This window comes from Pieris brassicae, chromosome 6, assembly GCF_905147105.1.
Source record: "Pieris brassicae chromosome 6, ilPieBrab1.1, whole genome shotgun sequence".
In the NCBI taxonomy this organism is placed as follows: Eukaryota; Metazoa; Arthropoda; class Insecta; order Lepidoptera; family Pieridae; genus Pieris; species Pieris brassicae.
Window position 1 is genome coordinate 397,443 of NC_059670.1, and position 24,726 is coordinate 422,168.

Consider the following 24,726-nt stretch of genomic DNA (forward strand, 5'->3'; position numbering starts at 1 on the left):
TTATAAAAAAAAACACATGCCGTGTGTCAAAAAAGTATTTAATATATTACGATTACGGGATCAGATATTTATTAAACTTATTATGAAAGTTGAAACGAAGATTGTCGTGGGTACTTTAGTATCGAGCTAATTCTTAAAAGCATTCAACAATTCCAACTAATAATATCACAGTAGAGCTTTTCTCGGAGAAATAGGCAATTATGTGTAAGACGAGAAAATGAGACTCGGAGTTGAGGCAGTTTGTCACTGCGAGTGTCATTTGGCGGAATGTCTTGTTTACTAATCATCATTTTTACAACTCGAAGGCGCCACATAAACAACACAATTATGAAAAAAGTCACAAATTTCGTCTTCGTTGTTTATGTATTGCATAATAATGAATTAGTATAATATAATATACTTTTGTTATGAAAAGATTAAATGCATAAATGAAATACTAAAATCTAGCAACGATCAGAAGGGTGAGTGACCTCAGTTAATTGTAGGCTGAATGTGGTGTGACGTCACGCGGACCGGTCCTACCACCCGCCGCCCGCGCATATCGCTAGGGCTGACATAACCTCATACTGTTACTTCCTATATAATTGTTATTGTCATTACAACAATTAACTACGATACACTTGCTCGATTCTATGCTAGCAGGAAATACTTTTGGGATATTTTGCTTTTATTTGACAGTGAAGAGTTTGCTTTCAATTATTAAATTTTTTGTTTTGTTTCCGAAAATAAGCTTTACTTGACAAATGCGTGATGCAGCCCTAGAGCGAGTGTTGATCACAAAACCTGCGCAGCCGGCGAGCGACCGTGCTCGCGACCAGTCGCGTTTACGTCAGTTTCTTTGAGTGCGTGGTGCGGTGTGTCTGTGTGGTCCTGCGGGGCGATGTGGCCGACGTTGCAACATGTTGGCCCTCCGCCATGCCAAGGTATCGCATCCCGTATTTTCCTTAAACTTACATTTGTCTATCATGTATAGAGACAAAAATAAAATAAGAAATCAATGGCGCTACAACCTTTTTAGGTCTGGGGCTCAGATTTCTACATCTGTTTCATGATCATTTGTCAATCCAGCAGGCAAGAAGGTGATCAGCCTTCTGTGCCTGACCTACGGCGTCGACTTTTTGGGTCTAAGGCAAGCCGATTTCGTCACGATGTTTTCCTTCACCATTCGAGCGAATGAAAGTCCATCGGTGCACGGCCGGGGATCGAACCTACGACGTCAGGGATAAAAGTCGCTCGCTGAAGCCACTAGGCCAACACTGCGCATATATCTATATATAGAGACTGCAATATTTATAAAATCCGAATATTCTGTATTGAATGTGTTTTATTACTGAAAATGAAAATTAAGATAGTACAATGCGGTATTATAACTTCAATTTTGACGTGTTCGCAATCGCATGTGCAATGTGCATACAGAAAGATGCGTCGGTAACTGGGTCAGGTTTTCGTTTTGAAAGTTTGGGAGCTGCGTGTTCTGAAGAGAAATCGCTTATACCTTTGAACTTTAAACAATTTTTATGTAGCACTATCAAAACAACATGCGAACGGTATTTAAGGATTATTTGATTTACATTTTTTATATGAAAGCTCTCGTGTTGCTACTATTAGTACAGTTACCGTACGGCACATAGCCCAATAAATCGTCGCTCAAACATACTACAGTGTCCGTGTCCCGAGCTCACAAAAATGACTTTTCTGAGAAAACTAGAATATTCACGTAGAGAACATTTAGGCGACGTGACGCTAACGAACGAATTATTTTATTTGTTATTTCTCGGTTTATAGCTTAATGTATATTGTATCAAGTAACTCGTAACTATGTAAGTACGAATGGTATATTACACAATATTTCGCGATAAGGTAAGCAATAGGGTAGAAGAACACTTGCAAATCCGTGCATATGAAATAAATATCTGTGGCATATCGCTATTCAACAGTACTTGAGTAAAATAATTGATTCAAGTTCTTTTTTCATCAACTTTGAATTATCTATCTTACAAAATTTTGTCCATTATTTACGTAGAAGTTCGCTGTTTGAATGTTCAGCTTTATTTGTATAAAACTGGCCGGAGTTGTTATGTAGAATTTTAATTAGTTAAAATATTATTTTAATTATGAGAAGTTAAGAAGACAAGGTCAGAAGCGGATGTAACAAAAGAAGCATTTTATATATTAATATATGGGAACCGTCTTAAATTAAAATTATTATGTGGTTGGTATTAAGGCATCTGACATGAATTGTATGTCAAGAAAATGATAAAAGCACTCATGACTACGTCCGCTTATAGGTCGTTAGTGGATAGTAATATTCACATTGGCATGTTGACGTGCGAAGAGGAAATGTTAATGAAGACGCTAATAACAAAAGAAGACGAGGCTGCGAGGTGAGAGTGAATGGAAATAGAATGCGAATGAGTAGTGAGCCGGCTGTAATTATAGACGAGTTGGACGACTGGTCTGAAGACCGGTTCGGTGGCATTCAAGCTCATGTGCACTCTGCATCTCAAGCGCGAATATAATTATTATTTTATTGATAAATAATTTCTGGTCATGTATAATACGCTCATGTTTTAATAACCACAAAAGACACACACAGTTTGTGTTACAAATGTAACCTTTAAGTGCCAAGTTAATAATACAAATGGTCCCGACAGAGAGTTACGCTCTTTTTGTATTTCGTTTAGTTACTTCTTGTATAAGAGTGATTTTTGTATGGATATACGAATAGCTTCTATTTGTGATAAATATATATCAGCAAAGCACACGTGTGAGTTGGCAGTTTCTAGTGGGAAGGACGTTTGTATTCTGAAGGTTGGGGGAGGGAGTGCACGGTCGCCTCGTGTCTTCCAATGGATTTTAAAGTGCGCTGATAAATAGCTTTAAAATCGTCTGCGCGCACGGAGTCGGAAAACTGAGCGACATCATTATACTATCATATTCCCGATTCATATTTTCACTTTAACACTTTCAATATTTCACAAATCGTATTTCGGTTTGTATCTAGGTAGCAGTTGTCATAAAGAATAAGATTTAAAGACACACAACTAAATCGAACAAACCTGTCTCACTCATAGCTGCAGTAAGCGACCTGCAAAGCCTACTTAAACGGACTAGATTGGAATTAACATTAGAATAGACACGATCTATTTCCCTCCGAAGCGAGGGTTATCTAAGAGAGCGTGAAATAAAACCTTAGTAAGTAAACAATGCGGCGTAATTAAGCCCTCAATACGGAGATGGTATCACATTTAGTAATTTACTAGCCTAGTTAAGGCGATATGACATTTCTGTACCTACTTGTACCCTTAACCACACCCTGACGTAGACGTACTATGAATAAAGTTATTTTAAAAGAAGTCTTTTTTAGGCTAAAGATATATTTTTGTTATCATAAAGTTTTATTTCACTTAAGTTTTAGTTGTCTTAGTTTTTAATTACTAAATTTCAAATTATTATATACACATTTACATTCATAATCTAATCAATATACAGATTTTACATTACAACGAATAAATATCTAATGCATTTTTAAATTCGTAACATCATTTACGAAGAATGTCCGACATTAGTAAATTTAAAAATACTCTACAGGTAATGAAAAATTCTTGATTTCAAGTAGGTAATGAAATATTTTTTTATTCAGTCAGATTCAAATTCAGACAGATTTTTTATGGGTAATATTTTCACACCTTGGGTTATATTATTGCATTTTTGTTATCCCTATTTTGTTTAAAATGTAATTTGCCATATCAGCCAGTAAAGGTGCAGCTTTTGGAATAATTTGTTTTTTTTTGTAAATTTTTCCAGTAGATTTTGTGTGAAAACATGACTATTATAATATTAGTATTATTTACTTTCAAAATTACTGTGAATTAAGCCACATTTCTGTTAGTTATATATATTTTTTAATTAGGTACTCGGGTGTGTCTCAGGTGAGGTCTCTCAGGTCTATCTGGGGGTAGCTGTACTTATGGTAAGGAATGTTCCGAGCAAAACGTGCGCAAGACGGTGATGAGTAGCCGAAACTTTGTGAGTAAATAATATGAAAATGAGTCCAATTCAAAGCCAGATGGTGCTGACGTCGTGGATCGTAAATTATTACTTAGATTCTGCATATTTGTTACCTATAAATACGCAAAGTAAGGGGTGAGATTGGGAATATTTAGCGTTAAGTCACAGGTAAAGTAAAAGAAGAAAAGTTCAGATTTACCGAAATAAAGTCCAGAGCAATTAAATTAACGAACGGGTTTGAAAGCGCGGAGTTTTAATTATTTTAATACTTATCGCTTTTGAATTTCGTCTGTACATGCTCACGGAAATGACCCGGTATTGCCATGCAATAACAAGAAGTCGTTAAGAAGGACTAGTTTTGAGTTTTAAGGCATTTAGAAAATTAATAAAAACAGTATCTGTGTCGTTTGCGTTACGTTGATGCAAAATAGGATTTTCATGTCAAGCGAACGTTATAAAAGGACGAGTCCAGCTCAAGCGTCGCAGTCGAGGGGCGTCCCTCGGCGAAAGAGTTGCGAAAAAGGATTTAAAATATCATAAAGAGAAGTGAGAGCGGGGTTCGGGCGGTGCAATTGAAGTTTTTCTGCGAGTTGTAGCCAATCGAAAACTAAAAGCAATTTCTGGAGGAAAAGTTGAGTTCCTCGGCTCGCATACCTAACGACTGCTCTCATCGACCGCCATTACTTCAGCTCTTTGATATTTGACGACCTTATAAAAGAAGTTTGCAATTCATTTCAATCACATGTTTCAGAGAGTAGAGTAGAATCACAATATAATATTATTGTTCGGGTCTCTCGGATAGTCTCACTATGTTTGGTGTGTTTGATTAGTTTTGCAATTTCAATAGTCGAAATGAGAAGATTTGTATTGTGCGATTTAAAGATAAATTCAATAGAATTCAATTATTGTGAAGCGTATTATTATTATTTTTCCTTACACTTTATGCATTTGTTGTTTTTAATAATATTTTACCGAGAAAAACCAACGGATGATATACTTAAGGGTATAAAGCACACAGTAAAAGTTTTAAAATCACTTAAGAGGACGCTTTCGGAATGTTTGTTTAATTTGTGAAGCGACATATCTCTAGTGCAGCCTCCTCTTGAATTAAACGGATGAGTCGAGAAGCTCTTCATAACTCCTGCATTTTAAGACGCGTACGATCGAACGCTGTTTCTCCGCACTAAAACAACTCGTATTTAAATTATTTAAATGCTACTTTTCCGTGCAACGTTATGGAATATGAAAAGTTCTTTGATTAAAAGTTTGCTTCGGTAGATAGCGCTCGAAAAGCTGACAGTCTATGATGAATAGGAATCTGTTAAAATTCTGTACTCAATAATGTATGCTGATTTCGAAGTTCGACTCGTAACTGGTGCCTGAATTGTCTTTCGTAAAAAACTATGACTATTGGCAACAGCATATTATCCTCTTTGTATGGTTGGCTTACTAATCGATATATTGGAAAATAATATAATTTGATTGATACTATACGATACTAAGTCAAAGTCAAAATAACTTTATTCATATAGGTAAATATGTACACTTATGAACGTCAGGACTACGATATCTTCTAAGAAAATAGGAAAGATACCTCGCAAAAGAATGATGGTCACGCATTATGTGTATATGTATGCGTATCAAAGTAAGACTACTGTATGTAAGTTGACGTTAGTGAAGAGCTGCATAACCAGTCGTGCGTCGATATGGAATACCTCTCATATTTTATACCCAAATATAGTTATTCTTTTGGCAGTTACATTAAATTGTGTTAGAGAAGTTTACTGAAACCAAACGGAACTGATCAAGGGAGGTTGAGCAAAGTTGGGGTCAAGTCCACGAAAGTTGGTGACACTTCGACTAACAAGCGTGATTGATAACTGTTATAGGCACTTAACAAATCCGTTATCTATAGTAATGTCAAGTTGAATTACGAACCACCTGCCAATGCTTTGATAATTAAAAAAATATAGTGTATTAATAATATTGGCGTATGTTACGACATTACACTGTTACAATATTTTTTTCTTTGTTGCAATGTAGACGTGCGCTGTTGTATATTTAAATGCGAGGGATTTCATTATAGATTGTGCATCAGAAGTAAAAATTAAAAATCAACATTTCTTTCAGTAGTTTATAAATTGCTTCACCCAAATACTGTACAGTGCCATCTATAATTTTCAATGGAATGGAAGTAAAACTCTACCGAAAGTTCAGAGTTAAGTCTGTGAACACTCTCTCTGAATACTTATACTACATTTTACAAGTGTAACAATCATCCGCTAGATGGCACGCCTCAAGTTTATTTCAGGATTTCGTTTCGTAAAACTAATGCAGATGGCGTTTATTGTCTTAATTTCCACCAGTCAATCAGTTTTAAAGGAAAATATCTAAACTAATGAATCTCTTGCCTTATGATAATTTTATTAGTCTATGCTGGAATGACACTTGAGCTACATTTTCTAATGGATCTAATAGTGACGGCGGCAGTCGGTGGGCGATACATTGTAAGGGGACACAAGCCTTAAGTCTGCGGTCAGCTTTCACGCGATAATCCGCTGAGGTATATTTAAGCCGTTCCTTGGTCAACGGCTCCCTTTGCCTTCAGACTAGGTTTCTTTTACTTGCGTAGACATATGTGCCTTAATTTATTTATAGAACTTTTTAAGAATATATTTCCACTACTACGTAGTTAGTATACTGAATATTGTTTTCTATTATTCAATTACTTTAATCCACGCTCTGACTTTAACAAATAAGCCACGCTGTTCACAAATGAATACAGAATGTATTAACGTATTAAGTATCTTAATATTTTAGTTTAATTTTATATATATTTTTAGTATATTACATTACACCACTTTTAAGGTACATGTTACAAAGTATAATTAGATTTTCCAAAGTATACAACAGTACATATTTATTTAACTGTTATATTTATCGTTTTTTGTCTGCAAATAAGTGATAATAAATAATTTATCGCTTTATCATCCCACATTGGATGAAAACAACAGAACGTGGCGATGATTATCATTTTCATTTAACATCCATTTTCAATTTTTTTAGTCTCGTCATAAATTACCTTTGATATAGTAATTTTCGAATAAAATAATATATGTAATGTTCCAAACATTAAAAGCTCCGATGTTAGATATACATAACAGTTAGAACAAAAGCAATCTCTCACTCGCTCTATGACATGCTTTAATTACAACAAGAATTTCTGTATTATGGTCACAGTCGTAGTTATAAATGCATATCGATAACAATTAAACTACGGCTTGTTTAGAACTATACAGTTGTTCACCCACGCCTGAAAAATATAATTACAATTAACTTATAAAACTAGTTAATGAAGTAATTATATTGTTATTTAAGAGTTATGCTATATTTATTGGCACCTGCCTGACTGATTCGTGTTTATGCGCAGTATTTGGGCTCGTTTCCGGCGGCGGGTGGCGAGGCAGATCGGGTGGAAGCCGTCACAAAGAGATTGCAACACATGAAGGTTAGTAGAATATTTGAAAATAAGTAATCGGTTATTTTAAGGGTTGAAGCCGAAGCCTTGCATTTTAAATAAAAGTGACACCATTTTTTTATTTATAAGTTCAATTGTCGCACAAAGTTTTGTTAAACAAGCACGGGTCCGTATGTTGTAAGCAAATGATCAGAAAATTATCTAAATTCGTAGAAGTCCGTGATGAGGTCATCGTTTTACATGCGTCTTCATTTTAGGTTGCTATTGTACTCTGGCACACTTTGACTAGCCTATATCTGGGTTATTTGTAGACACATTGTGCACCTTATACAAACACATCAAAGTTTCAATTTGCATAAAACTTTAGGTCTAAAGTCACAAATTTCAGAAAAGCAGTCTTGCGACTTTTAAATATAGATCTTAATGCTGAAGAAGCAAGCTTCAATTTAGCCTTGATTAGGTTTTGGGAGTTTCTCCTCTTATTAGTAGTGTTTTATAAGTTCATGAAACTAGGGCTTTGGGTTTTTAATTCAGGTGTTGTCTTTTAACAGATTCTTAGATAAATTTGGATCAAGATGGATTTAAAATACGTTATTTTCCTTGCTATACCTGGGTTAATGTAATATAGCTGTATAGTATTATAATTATGTAGTTTATCTCCTAATATAACACGTAATGAAGTACATTTCTCAGAATAGAAAACTTCTGTGTTGCTGAGTGCAGGCCCATTACAATCCTTCGACGCTTGCTGAGCAGAGCCTGCGAGATGCGAGGCTTAAACTTTCACACTGCACTTAGTCCAACGATATCCGCCACTTACGAGTTTATATTTTACTGAAGTTGTTGACGCATTTAAGTTTGCTAGCTTAAAGTTGGTTTTTTATTTCGCGGTTCATAGCGACATCGCGAGTAGACATGTGTGGAATACATTAAGTAAAAATTAAAAAATGATATATAATTTCTGACACTATACGCAATAGTGCAGGTTGTTTGAGATCTTACGTGAAGACAAAAATGCAAAATGGGTGGTGAGTCAGGGCGTGGGGTGTCCCATTTAGCATGTTTTAAAATGACTGCGAAGTTCGTTAACCGATATGCCCAAGGGCTTTTCTGAGCTTGTTCTGCTTTAATTACTCCTGCCGAAGAAGTGTCGATGCTGGGGCTGCAAGTAGCTTAATTATACTTAGAGGAGGAGAGTGGTCATTGAAATTTCCATATGAAAGGGTGCCGCCCTTGATATCACATATAATATGATATATAAAAATCAGGTGATGCACATAGCAGAAGTATGTGCATCATAGCATCATCTAGAAATATTTTATAATGTGAACCAAAATGAGTAATTAATATTATGTAATGTGACTTTCGTATTGAAATGGTCACTGATAAAATGAACTTTGACAGCGTTTTTCATTTTAAAAAAATCTAGGATACTTGAATCTAAAACGAGATTACAATTGAGTAAAAAAATGAAGGCTTGAACAGTTTAAGACTCACTTACACACGGGTAAAGTTTTTTGTAACAGCTTTCACAATTAGTCAACGTATAGGAGTAATTGAGTAGAAGTCTAACTAGTTATGCTAATGTTTGAGCGGAAAAATAAAGAGCACTATTCTAGAGTATGAAAGAATGCAGATTAATCTGTTGTCTCGTCGACCGTTCGCAAATAAAGCAAAAGCAGCCTCGGACAAATCAAAAGCCTTTGTGCGTTTAGGAGCGTGGCCGCAGACATAATGTGTCTGGGGAAATATTCATATTTTTGTATCTTTCGTCTCTACTTAATACCTGTTCTAGCTATGATGAATGTCATCTGTTATTTCATTTCAACTAATAATAATTTTAAAAGATATATATTTAGAATATTTTTTGAAGTTGAAGTCTACGTCTTACTATTACAGTTCCAGTGAATGAAGTATTTTCAAAATATACGCAATTAATTAAGTAAAAATCACTTAATTTAATCTTTGAACAAAAATTACTTAATGGTAGTGTAAGCTGGCTAGATTTTGCACACTCAGGTTTTCGTTTCAGTCAGTTTTATAAGCGTGTCGATTACCGATATACTTGGTGTTATGGCCCGAGAGTATACCCATGACTGCGTCTGGCTCTCTTCTGCATTAATTAGCATAGCATAGAATTATTTTTTTAGCATTTAATAACATTTAATTAATTAGCACTATTCGGTTGTACGTGAATGGTGAATATGATGTCCTCTGTTATTAAAAGCACCCCGTTGTCCCAGGAACCATACAGATAGTTGTGATTGTATTGTTATATTGAATAGATTTCTTAAAGTGAGTATATAATACAATTAAATAATAGGCCTTGAGCGCTCGTAGCTCGGAGCCGTAGTACTCGTAGCAGAACAAATGTCCTGTATCCAATCTGTGCGAGACCGCTACGACTCCGCAGGGACAGCCGTCTGCGAGCAAAGCTCTTTCAGCTTTAACATAGATATGTTTTACCTAACATCTTTACTTCGTTTCATTTTATAATTTTTTTTGCTTTCTTAAAAGTCTTTCTTAATCACAACCTGCACATTATAATTCATATAATTATAATGTGCAGGTTGTGATTGTTTCGTTTAAGTATTTGAATATATACTAGATTAAATACTTGTTTCAATACAAAAAATTAAAATCTTTATTCTTATAAAAATATAATTACAAAGTATGACGTGCTGCTGTAATAATGTTATTTCAAATAATGTAATTTTTAATTTTTTATATTAATAAATTATAGTAAAGTTAATTGTTGTTAAGCTTAATTTTAAGGTTTTCATATTTTTGGAACATAAATTAGGCGTATAGAGAACGAGCAAAGTACGTGAACAGTACTACTAAAGCAACGAATGACGGTTTACAAGGCTACATATATTTACTTTATAAATTTATTCCGAATTATATAATGTTTCGATACCAATTGAAATCTTTTGCCATACGACGGAACAGCAGAACATGTTTAAAGCCGTTGTGGCGAAGTACATACCGACGATAAACTGATATTTTTTTAAATAATTTAATGAGATTGTAATATACGGTATAGTTATATTTAATAAAAAAAGATATTATTCAAAATAACTATGTAGGAATAATTCCAAAAACTGATTAAATTAAAAGTAAAACTTGAAAGTCCTCAGTTAGTGATTAACTTTATTTTAATTAAATGTAATACACTGGAAGGGTTCATTACTGAAAGTCACATTTAGGATGGCAGGTGCTAGCAGCTAATGGGCAAGGAAAAGGTCGTACTTGCCAGTTAATCTCTCCCAAGACCTTGCCGGGAGATTCGCTACAGATTATGAAAAATCTTCATTTTGTGGGAAGTGTACAGTTTCGTAATTTTCCGGTTCTTTAATTAATAAGTTGTGAGATATAATTAACCCTATATATCTTTTCTAGTTTTTATTACAAAGGAATATCTATCCATGTACGATGAAATAACTGCTTGCATTTACTTATTTCAGTATTTGATGAATTAGAAAATACACAACTCTTAAGTCTATGCCCTATATACTTCATATCTCCTTATGTCCCAACATACATTATTTAAATTAATTAACAAACTTACCTCTCGACCTCCATAACATCAAATAAGTTTTATCTCCATACACCGAGTATAACAAGGTCGACTACCTTGTACCTATTATGAACACAAAAGCTAAAACTCTTCACAAAACAATATTTTTACTACTTATTACTTTATTACTTATTTACTACTACATTATTATTTAATACTTACGTACAAGACAAAGAACTATTTGTAACTTGAAAGACTGATACGTTATTCATGAGAAAATCTCCAAAGATCGCGACGAGCTTTTGAGATACCTATATAAGTTGAAACATTTATAAAATAATATGAGTCTATAGCTTGAACATTTTAATTAATTGTAAACGTGTTAAATTTTATCCATATTATGAGTAAATGACGTAAAACAGAAATCTTTCATATGGCGGCAACAATATATTTTTTGTAGGTTTAGAATTCTACAGAAAATATGTTAATGTATTTGTGTAAAATGAATTCAAAAGTTAAATAACGAGCGACAGAGCGGGTTGCAATTTACCGTTCGTCGCATTAATATTATCGTTAACCAAATCCAAGTCGTTGCCTCTTTGACCTCTGGACGATTGAAAACGGCCATCACTTATTGTACCGTGTGTATATGTATATCTCGTCGATTTAACGCTCTTCAAAAATGAAGTCGAAAATATAGGCTTGTCAAAATTCTCAATGCCGTGAAAAGTTATAGCCAGCACCGAGAACGGTTCTGGGAAACATGTGAGCAGCTGGTGTGTGACGGCTTATATTTTATTATTTACATATATAGGCGAAAAATTAGACGATCTAAAAAGCAAATAAAGTAACGATCAATCGGCTATCGTTTGAATATCTATAATAATCATTGTCTTGGTCACAGGAAGACAAATTTGATTTCTAGGACCTAACCTATTTCCTATGACCTCATCCTCCCTTATCTCACTTGGGCGGTTCCACATCGGAATATTAAGCTTACTTTCAAAATAACAAAACAACACTATAGACTTCATTTTCTTTATTGATTTTGTAATTACAACATTTACTGTGTTTTATTACTTTTTATGAAAAATAATTAGAAGGCGAGGAACCCTAACTGTATCCATTTCCTGAAACACTCAGAAGTGACGAGGAACGGGAGATAAGAAAATTCTCAAGTTTGAAGCTTTCCTAGTCTCCAGCTTTACTTCTCGAGGCCTACATAAAAATTTAATGTCTACACTTTGTTCTTTAATATTTGAAGACTAAAATTACCGAGAAATATTCAAAAATAAAACTATTTCTACGTTATACCGAGACAATGCTCGTTTTTTTGAATAACTTTTCATGAATATTATATAAGAAGGATATAGGCGGAGTATTTTATGAGTTAACTTCGTGCGCATGGAAATTTTTAATGAAATCCCGCAAGGATTCAGATAACAGCCTCCAGTTTTGAGAGTATTCTTCACCTGAAGCCACTCATTAACTTCCGTAACTTTATAACTTGTACTATGTTACAATGTTCTAGTTGGAGACAAGTGTATTATATATTGTAGGAGTTGTGGCCTACGGTATGTATAAGGAAAGTCGTAATAAAGGTGTTGAATGATTCGACTCATTGACAAAAATCAATATGCACTATTCACAATCATTACAGTATTGTATTTGAAAGCAGATTATTTTAAAGTCATTTTTAATATAACTATATAAAATAGTTTACAAAGTTTATTAAACAATACCCCAATTCCATACGAATAGCAAATAAATTCATAATAGAATTTTTAGCATTAATAGTTAAATGTGATTCTTCTGTATGCAGGTGTCATATTATGCCGAGGCATCATCCGCCGTCTTTTTAGGTCTACGCTAGTGTAGTTGTAGACTAGGAACTAGGCGGCTCTTGTCTACAAATGAAAGCGTCAGTCGCGCGGCGCACGTGTTATGATATGCCTGTCCGTATTTAATAAAGCTCTTAGCTGTGTGAAGTTCCGTAACAAACGATTTGGGATTAAAGGGTGAGTTTTTCAAAGGATAATATTTTCATGACGTTCAATCTTTATTCCCAATAAAACAGTTGTAACAGTACAAATCAAAGTAATATTTTTAATAATATTAAGTAAGTTTCCCTGCCTTTGTTTAAGCAAATATTATCTATAATATTTTTACAGTTGAAAATATTAATAAGGAATAATATGACAAATGCGGTTTAAAGGTCACACGACCAAATGAACTTCACTGGACATAAAAAGGAAGTTTCGTTAGTAGTAGTTCGTAGTAACAGAATGGTAACCTTTTTTATAGTAATAATTCTCTTGAAGGTCAATATTAAAAAAAGTCAAGATGTAGAAAGACTAGAAAATTACCAAATTTCTTTCTTTGAGAGAGCAATTATATATAAGTTTTGTAAGAATTCAACTTGTAAGTATTCAAAATATAAATAAAAGCAACCATCCCCATGAAATATAAATATCGATTGAATTCGAGGCCGAGTTCTCGTGTTACGACGGTACGTGCGCCCAGACACACACACACCCTCGGCCCTTTTACTAGTTCAGATTTATTCAATAACTGCTAAACTCAGTGACATGGTTCATTAGGTGTGAAAATGAATTATCATAACATTATAATATTAGGTGTGTTAATAGAAGACAATTCACTCACAACATAATGCTTTAAGAAGCTGCTGGAAGGGGCTTATATAAAAGCTATTAAATATCAAAATAATAAACAATTAATTTTAAAGAAATAGTCCATCTATAACAATAAACTATTCCACGAATTGCGAACGGTGAAACTTGAGCGAGTGTAATTGATTATTTGTAATTTTGTCATCGTTCATAATAAGTCAAGCATAGTTAGTCAGTGAAATTAATTTTCCAAACTAATTAATCAAGCAAAAAGCACTGATTTCAGTGCTTTTTGCTTGACTGAATAACTGAGCGTCATTGCAGTAATGAATTACACTTCCGATCATTTACGATAAATTCATAATAAAATAAAAACGCTTATCGAGTACGGATTCGAGTGTTTGCGATTTCAATCAAGATATTAATCAATTAATCGAAAAGCCGGATCGAGTAGATTTGCTTTACATTGTCGTATTTACCATTCTGCTGTTATCATCTTATTTCAATGAGAAGTAAAAAATAGGGATAGGGATAAAAACTAGGACGAAATAGTGACAATTATTATTATCGACCACTTTTTTTCTCGACATAATTGTCATGTTAAAGGAGTCAAGGAGCGACTCGTGACATAGAAATGGCAAAATAATAGTAAAACGCGATAAGAAGTCGCGAGCAGACCTCGAGAGGCGCATAGAGCGGCGCGTTGTGTAATGGAAGGCCCAAGTTGTAAGAGAAAACAAAATGTCACTGTGATGTTGACTTTTACCAAATTATTATTGTTTTTTTTTTGAATATGTATTAAAATTGGTTTTAACTGATATTCTTCCAATGCTTTTTAAACGGTTTACTACATTGGTACATATAGAAAAAAACAGGTTAGTAGTAGCTCAATACGAGGTAGAAGAGAAATACACAAAAAGAAGAGGCTGAAGGTGTGTGAAGTAACTAGGAGTAAGAGTTTTAAGTTCCAAAAAAACATTATAGAGAAGTTGTCAAATGTGCATTTTGCGTCGCAATCGAATGGGCAATGGCCAACCACTTGAGCATTCTTTCGAATTCCGATATTTTATCAAATTTACGAAGTGTAAACATAATCATTCTCATGCACACATTTTGTAATCGTATCAAGCTGCAGTTCAATTAAATCTAGATAACACACATCAGCGTAATCTAGATTTCTATTCTAGAAAATACTGAGCAAGAACTCTTTAGTGCGTGAGATGAAGAAAATATCCTTCTGCTCAGTTCATTATTTGGGACGCCAGGTAAGAGTCCAAAGTAATGTCCAGGTGAAGTCCTAGCAGTGAAGCAAAATGGAATGATGGTACTAAAGATAGTAATTTGGATAAAAATTAAGTTCACCAAATTCTTCTCATGATATACGCTGCACTGCGAATGATAATGGAATGGCTCTTATGAGGGTTTATTTGAAGACCATACAATTCAAAAACTTTTTATAAATAAAAGTTTGCCATCAGAGCAGAGGGTTATTCATGGACAGTTGACTGATGGTGATGATAAGAGGCCATCAGCACACAAAGTTGAGAAGTAAGAGAAGAGGAAAAGGAAACCACCCTGTGCTACGCCAGCAGTAACAACACCAAGAAGAAAAGCTGTCCACATTTCTTAATACTGAGTTCACCTAAAATAACAGTTTATAAAATATTACCCACCAAGAATTAGCAATTGTTAATTTCAAGTTTATTAACTTAATTTTAAATATACGTAAGAGGATGATTAGCTCAGACAGACCTTTTACAAACAAAATACATATAAAAAACCAACCCTTAATGAAACAATATAAAAAGAAACACCAACAGAGGGAAAGGTACAGAATGGAGGTGTTGAAAATATGTGTTAGTACCGGAATTAATACGTCAACAATAGGAAGGATCATGTCCCGATCAATGCAATCATAACCAATGGCTTTGGACGAGACAGACGTGATGCTACTCACCACTTCGTCTTCTGTACGAGTGCATTACAGCAAAATATAAGGAATATTATTTATTTATTTATTTATTAACACTTCGTAACCATAATATACAAATTTATACACATAAAACAAGAAGAAAAAAAGAAAAGAAGCAGGTTACAAAAGTTATTCGTAGTAGGACAAAGATTAAAAGATACCAGGGTTTGAGATTTAACGCTTTGATCAAAAGTGGGGTGTCGGGAAAATTTTTGATTAAGCAAGTCAAGATTCAAAGTAGCAGAAAGTGGGTGTTTCTGATTCCAAGCGATTTAAGAAATTTCCATACCTTCAACTGACTTATGAATATGACGCCGCTAGCATCACGGCTCAAAGTATAACATCGATTCCGAACTTTCTTGTATTTCCCACGCGCTAGAGAAGAATCACACAATCATAGCTTAGCTTTGGCTTGATTTTTAGTTTCGATGATTAATTTCATGTCATGTTGATGTTATCAGGTACCCATGGAGAAGGTAAACGTTTCAGTTTTACCGGTCTTGGTGGGGCATGAACATGCCACACAGCTGTATAATTATAACTTTATAATGATACAAATAGCTTTAATCCGGTCAAAAAATTGTTTTCGTTCAATGAGTAAAAGCTATGTTAACCAAAGACGATACTTTGAACACTGATGTGGACGACTTTGAAGTTTCTGGATAGGCCTAAGAAGTAGTTAGAAAGGTGCGTTCAGAGGGGAGAAGCTGTTATCGAATAAGCTAGCATCGTAACTAGAACTCCTTCAATTAGCTGACGATATAGTCGACTGTACTCCATCTTCACTAACACACATTACGATAATGTTTACACTTATCAATAACAATAAAGCTAATGTACAATGTTACAAAAACAAATAAAAAAATCGGTTGTCTGTAAAGTCGGTTTACTGGCGATAGTTGAACGTGATAACGTCATAAGAAAATACTGATGGAATGGTAGCTTTTTCAAAAGAAAATTTTAATTTTATTTGTTTGATATAAATTTTGTATGGATATAGAAAAGTACGTAAATGGAAATCACAATTGAATTGATCAAGTAACAATTATCTCTACGCATAAATACAATTATGTCATTTTTTCCTGTTTTTCGTCGCTCACTCAAGTAGGAGTGACAGATGTCGAACGCGGAGGTCGATTGTGCCTCTTTGTCGCTCGTTCCGCGCTCTCGCTTGCACTTCAAGCCTTAAATGCAACGCATTAGACCGAGGTAACGCCGCATAAGTCATGTTTTCAGCAATTAATGACCTTAGGACAATACAGTGCCAAAAAAAAGTTAGTATAAAGTACAAAATTAGCTTTCAACTCAGCCTGAGAATTCACTCGGTACCGGGTGCCATCAGGAGCAATAATGTGAATGGTGCCATTCCTTGCCCAGCACTTAGATATACCAAATAAATTTCTCGCCTCCATAAAGGCATCATGCCTGACTTTCTTAATAAGTTTGTTGATTTTGTCAGATATAGTTATACTCGTTCCCTTTAGTTGGGTTTTAGTGAACCATATAAGTTCAACCTCAAGTGAATGTCACAGAGTTACACCAATATAGGTCTAGAGTTATCTTTCTTGGCCTGACCCAAACAATGGGAACAACTTATTTGAAGACTCTCAACAGAGATACTTAGATTTTCAGTGATAACTTTTGAGAATGTAGTGGTATCCAATTTGTTATTCTCAGGAACCCCATGAACCAACAACTTCTTCCTGTGGTTGCGCATCTCTGCTTGGTCCTGAGACTTAGATAATAGCTCAACCTGAGAATTAGATGTAGTCATTACAGTGTACACCCTGCTGGTTCAATACAAGAAAAAACTTACAAAATCAACTATTACAAATATGAAAAAGTTTAAAATTTGAAAAAGAAATAGTATAATTTTGATTTGTTACACTTTTAGGACGCTTGTTGTCCCTGGAGTCAATCTGATTACTAGGCTGACTTAATAGTAGCTGTTGAATCTGGAATACTTCCAGCTGTGCTAAAGAAATCCCTCGATGACATAGGCATTTAAATCCATAGGTTCATAGCCAAACAGATTAAAGGCCCGTATAAAAGAATATAATATTTTTTGCTGAGACTAATAAATATGTAGGTATAAATTTTAATAATATTATCGCTGCACGTTCGAGAGTCACTTCACTACACTTTACTCCACCGTGTAGGTCCGGGCGGAGGGCGTCCTAATGTGTTACGTAGACAACTAGACATTATAACTTTCGCTGAGAGGATTACACCCCTGTCGCCTCACACCTGTCACCTTTTAGCTAAAATACCACTCGTTACTAATTAATACGCGAAAAGGAGACAAATATGGCGTCTTAAGTTCGAGATCTCACAGGTCTAAATAACATTAATATACCGTTGTAATGAATGTTTTTATAGTATGCTGAAAGCGAAAATTTGTAATCAAGTAGAACGAGTTTTATCTAATGACTTCCATTATGTGTCTCAATAAGCGTAGTTATTCGGTCTGTTTATAATTAAATGGTAATTGAATAGACTAAATAATATATAAAATATTAAGAATGAAAATAATTGTAAAAGTCACATTAGATTTACAAATTTTTTAGTGACTTTCGAAAAAATTTACACTTTATCATAAGTAGCAATGTTAGTGACAGAAACAACAAAATAGATTTATCAGCGAATGTTTACAGCTCAATAAAATTCAGTTCAAATGACTACTCCACACAAATTAAGACCACCACAAGTTACGTACCAAACTCCCTAAAATTAAACAAAATCACTGATCTATGAATCTACGGGGCCAAGACACTGACTACTCACGTTGACAATCTGGATATTTACACAATCGTTCGTTGCCACGAACCACATATGTGGTAAATTCATAGATAATGGTTCTATAACTGTTTATTATAAGAGGATTTCTTTAACAAAAACCTGCTACAAAATGATAACCAGCTTTATTTGGGTCATAACGCATTTTATCTCTTGTTGACTGCTCGTCCTTCCTACTTTTAGCTATTTGTTTTATTCCTATGAAATCCAAATAATAACTGAAACGGACTATTAACCGTATTTTTCGAAACAGTACAATTCATAGCCTCTTACCGAAGTTTACCGATAACAGAATTCCAAGGCATGTTTTCTTGATTTTCAGCGACTCATTAGCCCCTCAACTTGCCCATTAGCACGACAAACGGTTTCATGTAATTTAATAGACCATTCCTTGCAACAATTTTAATAATCTTGTCCTGTGCATGAGGTGGCTTGATTCGAAATAAAACCCTTTGTGTTCTGGACATATGAAAAAAGTCAGGTGAAACGCGTTCTCCTCTACTACTCCATCAATACTTTCTGGAACCGTAGGAGCTCGGCCTTGGCTATGTGCAAACTGGAGAAACAAAATGCTTGGCAAGAGAACCAATTCGGTCTGATATCAAAGGCAACTTGACAATAGCGCACGCCTTTGGATTTATGTTTCAGATAATCAACGCGAATACGGTCAGATCCGTCCCACTCACAAAAAAGCAATACTGGGCTAGGAAAAGGAAACGAGCTTTCACGGACTCGGACATCTGGATTTAATATCATTGAGTCGGTGTTTTTTTTATGATATGATGATAATTTGAGCGCCAATGAGGGTGAACAAGGGTCTTAAATACCTCGTAGCTAGCTACTTCAAAACACAGTAGAGCAAAGGTGAATCAAAAATAATATACTGTATGTCGGTATAGATCTCATCAAAGTGCATTAGTAGTTATAATCTAAAAACACGATTCTAACACAATACAATAATCAATGTGAGACGGGTAAACAAATTTTATTTCTTTTTGGTAAACGATTATTGATTTCCTTTTAAATAAGTAAACATTGTAAACTAGTGTCCATCAGCGCTTGTAGATCCGTCTGTGCAAATTTCTATCAAATAACCTTAAGAGGTCTGGGTTCGTGACAATAAGGATATTGTGTAACGATTGGTTGTTCACGAGATTTATCGACAGATGCGAGGGTGGGTCACTTTGATATTTATTATATATTGTGTCTTCGCTCCATTTTCCTGAGTACCATAATCCGATGTAAAATATTCCCGATTCCCATTTGCAGGCATTACGGCCGGCACGCAGGAAGATTTTCGTAACGTTCACACCGCTGCTGTCCGATCGTCAATTGATTAAAACTTCATTCATGCTCAGCTGTATTACGCCAACAATATAGGATTTTCCTGTCGATGTATTAATTTATTAAAGTGTACACCGTGTGTAAGGTTTAAACCTAATGACACTTCTATATTGGTATCGCACGATGACCCACTTGGGTCCCAACGCTCGCAGCTATGTAACACTTTGTTATACAGTTTTCGTCATTTTGTATACTCTTTGTCCCTCGTTGCCCTCAAAACTTTCAGTTTGTAGGTCTTTGCTGGGTCACCGACATGTAAGCTGTCGGGTGACCCGTATTAGACCCGGGTATGTATACTTTCTACAAGACATCATTTTTGTAATAATCGAATCGGTCTTCTCGAAGAAGTCTGATGTTGGTAAAACTGAGGAAAGATTTGACTAATTAATTGATTGATTAATTCTTAAAGGGTTTTGCTTCATTTATGATTGATGATTAACGTCCACATTTCTGAATAGATATGACTAGAACGGCATCTTCAATATAGGCCAATAATGTAGTATAGAGAATAGAAAATATGGAAAAATAATTAAGGCCGAAACAACGGAATAAGCCTCAGTTATTGGTGTAAGCTCCAGCATACACTCATTACGCTGCAAAGTACTCGCGCCAATATATACAGCACGTTGTAAGCTCACTCGAGACTGCAGAGTTCTTAAACCAACTTTTCAGACAAAGGATTGCATAATAATGTAAGATTACTTGATAGCTTTTAAAACAATATATTTTTGAATTATAAAGATCCGATGAAGATTAAAGTTGATAAGAACAAATATGTACCTACACAAAAGCCATACATACATTTAATTATGGCCCTATTTTATTTACTGATATTACTTATATATATGTCGCAGATTCAACGCGATTAATAATTGCAAAATTGGTGTTACTACCGTCGTCCGACATTATAACACAGTCAGGGCGCACGTCCGGCGCAGGCGACGTCCGAAACTCAAGTGACTAGAGAATTCACTTACTGCCACGAAACAGTCGCGCCACTGACATTTGGTAGATCACACAGACTAGGCATTGTCAATTGTCAACGTTGACAGTCTACCTTACCATACCACACCGCATTCTACGACTAACTTCAGAGTGGCGGTAATTTTAAAATGTTCATTCTCCGACATATATAAATTATGTATTTTCATAAATTAAAGATTCTAAAATATTAAATAACTTTGTAAAATTATAAAATAAAAGTTAAAAAGTTTACCCCCACACTAAAATTATTTTCAAATCTAGTATCGTGGTAGTTGTTTAGGACCGAGGACGTCAAATGGACATTGAAAATGGCCATTTTTGTATTATGTACGGCGATCGTAAGGGATGAAATTATTATTAAATGAAATATACTAATATATTATGAAAGTAAAATGGCTTGTGATGCTGATTGCTCCAATATTTGTGCTTAGCTACACAATTAACATTGTTTAATATGTTTCATATCTAATAACTGAAAAGGTTCTTCGGACATTGTGCTCTCGGCTACTTAAATCTTTTTGCTTTCTCACATACGGCCACAACTAATATTCAATCTCAATCCCATTTTAGCCTACTTAGATCCACAATTTAATCCATTTCTACAGTAAAGCATGCCAATATTCATATCATAGATTGAGTTACCAAACTCAACTATTCACAACTACAACACTTTTTCAACCAATCCTTCAGAGGACCGATCAGAGATTGAAGATTGCCCTCTGTATGAAAATTAGTGTTTACACATGCCAATAACCTATATGTCCATTTTGACAGTTGCTCAGATTGGCCAAATCAATTCCGGATAGCTATCGGAGAAATTTGTAGGTTTATGGCTTTTGGATCGGTATTACGATCATCCAACTTTATATTCATTAGTAAAATGTGTTCATTTTCGTCGTCCTCCAGTTCTCGTGATAGTGATTTGGAAGTTTTAATGCAATTACCCGATTGGCATAGTGAAGTTGTTGGTGATATATCTGCAATTGATAAGCTAGCTTACGAGTATGTTTTTATACACCAACAGAGTACAGAAAAATTACATGAAATTGTTGGATTTCTTAGAATTGTTGCCATTGATTGCACTCATTTACGAATTCAATTATCATGTAAGTAATTTATATATTATTTAACATTGTACATTATAGTATGAAGTTGTTATAATAATAAGCAGCATTATTTTCTTTAGGATATTTCTCTTTAAATGTACAGGCTGTGTGTGATGAAGATATAAAATTTATTAATGTTGTGCCCCATGGCCTGGTGCCGCTCATGATGCAACAACTTTTGTAAACTCAGTTCTACAAGTTAATTCAAATTGATTGATAAGAAGGTAGAACTTGATAAATGTGCCAACTAAATTAACATGTATATTTGTTTATAGCTTAATATCATACAGCTCTACTGAGAAATCACTAGATGGTTGTTAATAGTGCTTACTTAAATATAACATTTGGAGTATGGAAATGTTGCTTTAACATTGTATTTATCACTAGCTAAAGTTCAAGCTATTATTATTGCCACAGCTGTTATGCAAAATATTTGTAAGGATTATAATTTGTAGATATACCGGCAGAAGTTTTAGTTCTAACACTTGATACAATTTCAAGTGTTAGAAGTTAATGAAGGAAATCAAGACATAACTGAAAGAACAAGCCTTATTCATTATTATTTTGGGAAAATTAATATAATTCTAGCAGAAACAAACATGTTGTATTTAAATGTCATTTTGTACATATAAAATACTAGTACTTATTTTTCTTAGAAGAAACTCAGTTAAAATTTGAATAAGTTATGTAGTTAATCTACCTATAAAATTAAATTTTTATTTATTATAACCATGTAATGTTATTACATTTTATATTAAATATTAGGAAAAAGAAATAAAAACATAACATAATATAAACTTAATTCATTATATTCTTATAATATGTAAACCAAACCCTATAAAATAGTAAACTATACTATGCTAATTAATAATATTCTCTACAACCAATTACTTCCTTAACTTTTCTATTTTTAATTAAAACATTTCTAACTAAGACTAGTTTTTCATTAGTTCTAAGTTCTTTATTTCTTAATATTAAATGTTTGTTTTTAAAATTTACATTTATTAAATTAGTCTATTAATTTTTGTTTAGGCATATAATATTATTATATTTCATTCTTTTTTCCTTTGCTAATTCTCTTACGAGCATTCTTTTTTAAATTCTTTCATTTTAGACGAAGTTGCTGAGGCAATATCCTGGGACAAGTGGTAGCGGTGGCGTTTAGTCGCTGCGCCAAGCAAATCCACTCATCCGTTTTTTCATTTATAGCTAGTGGCGTTGGTGGCTTTCTTATTAATTGTTTTACTTTCTTGTATTAGGTTAAGTTAAAACGTGCATTGCTTCTTAGACAGAGGTCGACCTTTTACCTAATAAAACACATTTATATAACATTAATATGACAAAACACTCAAAGGCGGGAAATCAGCGTCATGCAAATAAAATAACGGTTTCAACATCCATTACGACAGAGATTATAGTTGTATAATTTATAATATTATGTTAATATTTGTACTTAAGCAAACCGCACTTATATTTAGATTTTAGAAAATAGCGGGCACAAAGATTCATAAAGCCATGTGTTGACATTTGTCAATTGTCACAAAAATGAAACGTTCCGTTCCTTATTAAAATCATATTACCACAAAAAACATAAATTATCATATTTAATAATATAAATAGAGACCTTAAACGTTTATATGAGTAGCTATAACCAAAAATATTTGTTACTATAGATAAATAGTCCTACTTATTTTATTTTATTCCTAAAACAGCAACTTTTAGTATGCTTGAACAAACATTGCATTTAACGAAACGCGGTCGAGAGGGAAGGATCACGCAAAAGATGACGTACAATCTATTGTCGAATAAACAATCGGGTAGCAAATGTGTTATATTGGCATGCAGATTGGAGTTCGATCTTTAGATATGAATTAATCCAAGATTAGATTTAGACTTAGATTGAGGATACATTATTAATTTTGGGCGTTAATCTGTCAGAAGTGATCGAGAAAGATATCAGCGTGTAAAACTAAAGACGTCATTATTCGATCTAATTTTAAATATAGCCTCCATGTATAGTATAGTTAGCTATCAAGCATAGTACAAATCTCTTTGACTTATCCTGACTTTGATAAATAGTAAATGTCCACAGAAAGTGCAAAACTTATTAGCAAAGTTTTGCAGAAGCTTTGTAAGCAATACACTTCATATAATTACTGTTGTTAGTAATTTTATAACTCGTTGGTTTCAGCCGGGCAGTGCCGCTGCTGTTGGTCAGCCTGCGGTATCTGCCGTGGTGGAGGTGGGTGTGTGGGGTGTGCGCGTGCGTGGCGCTGGGCTGCGCATGAGTCACGCGCTGCGTCGCATCTCCTTCGCCACATGTGACGCGCCGCGAGCGCTCTTCGCCTTTGTCGCACGTGAACCCCGGGATCGCGCTCACGCGCACTACTGCCACGCCTTCGAAACCGAGCATCCGCACCAGGTAATACTCGATCAGTCTTAGCAGTGACCAGGATTTTAAAAATCTTTTATTTTATTATTGTCAGTATTTACTATAATGCAAGATTTACTGAAGTGGGTGTTTGCAATTTTTTCAAGTAAATGTCGATGTACAGCTTTGTTATTCGTCATAGGAGTCATTACGACTATAATTAATTCCCCAAGACGTATTCTACTTAACAGTAATCTTTCGTACTCGTAGAGCTTTGTTCATGTTTCCCTCATTACTCGCACCTTAAACGCACAGTGTAGGCAGTGAGCCATTGCTCAGTTCTGTCTTTGCGGTTAGTTTTCAAAATGAAACATGACTGGTGAGAACTTTGATAGGGTACGAGCTATATCTTCAGTATATGAAGATATAGCTATATATAGTATTTATAACACGCACGCCATCAAGTTCAATGAATGCTAAATTTATACAAACGGAACTATTAATTGTAACTTTT

The 24,726-nt window shown here is 34.3% G+C and overlaps 1 protein-coding gene across 3 annotated transcripts in view; it reads left to right on the plus strand.

The window, feature by feature from the left end:
• The first annotated feature begins 801 nt into the window (after positions 1 to 801).
• The window catches only part of LOC123711253 (tensin-like), a 35,646-nt gene continuing 11,721 nt past the window's right edge, over positions 802 to 24,726 (plus strand). Inside the window, exons 1-3 of one of the 3 annotated variants that reach the window (XM_045663750.1) lie at positions 802 to 923; positions 7,442 to 7,519; positions 24,033 to 24,263. In XM_045663750.1, coding sequence (XP_045519706.1) covers positions 900 to 923; positions 7,442 to 7,519; positions 24,033 to 24,263 — 333 coding nt within the window. In that variant the 5' untranslated portion in view covers positions 802 to 899. Of the gene's footprint in view, positions 924 to 7,441; positions 7,520 to 12,961; positions 13,028 to 21,414; positions 21,842 to 24,032; positions 24,264 to 24,726 lie in introns of those variants that run through there. The other 2 variants (XM_045663752.1, XM_045663751.1) reach the window with 2 other exon arrangements.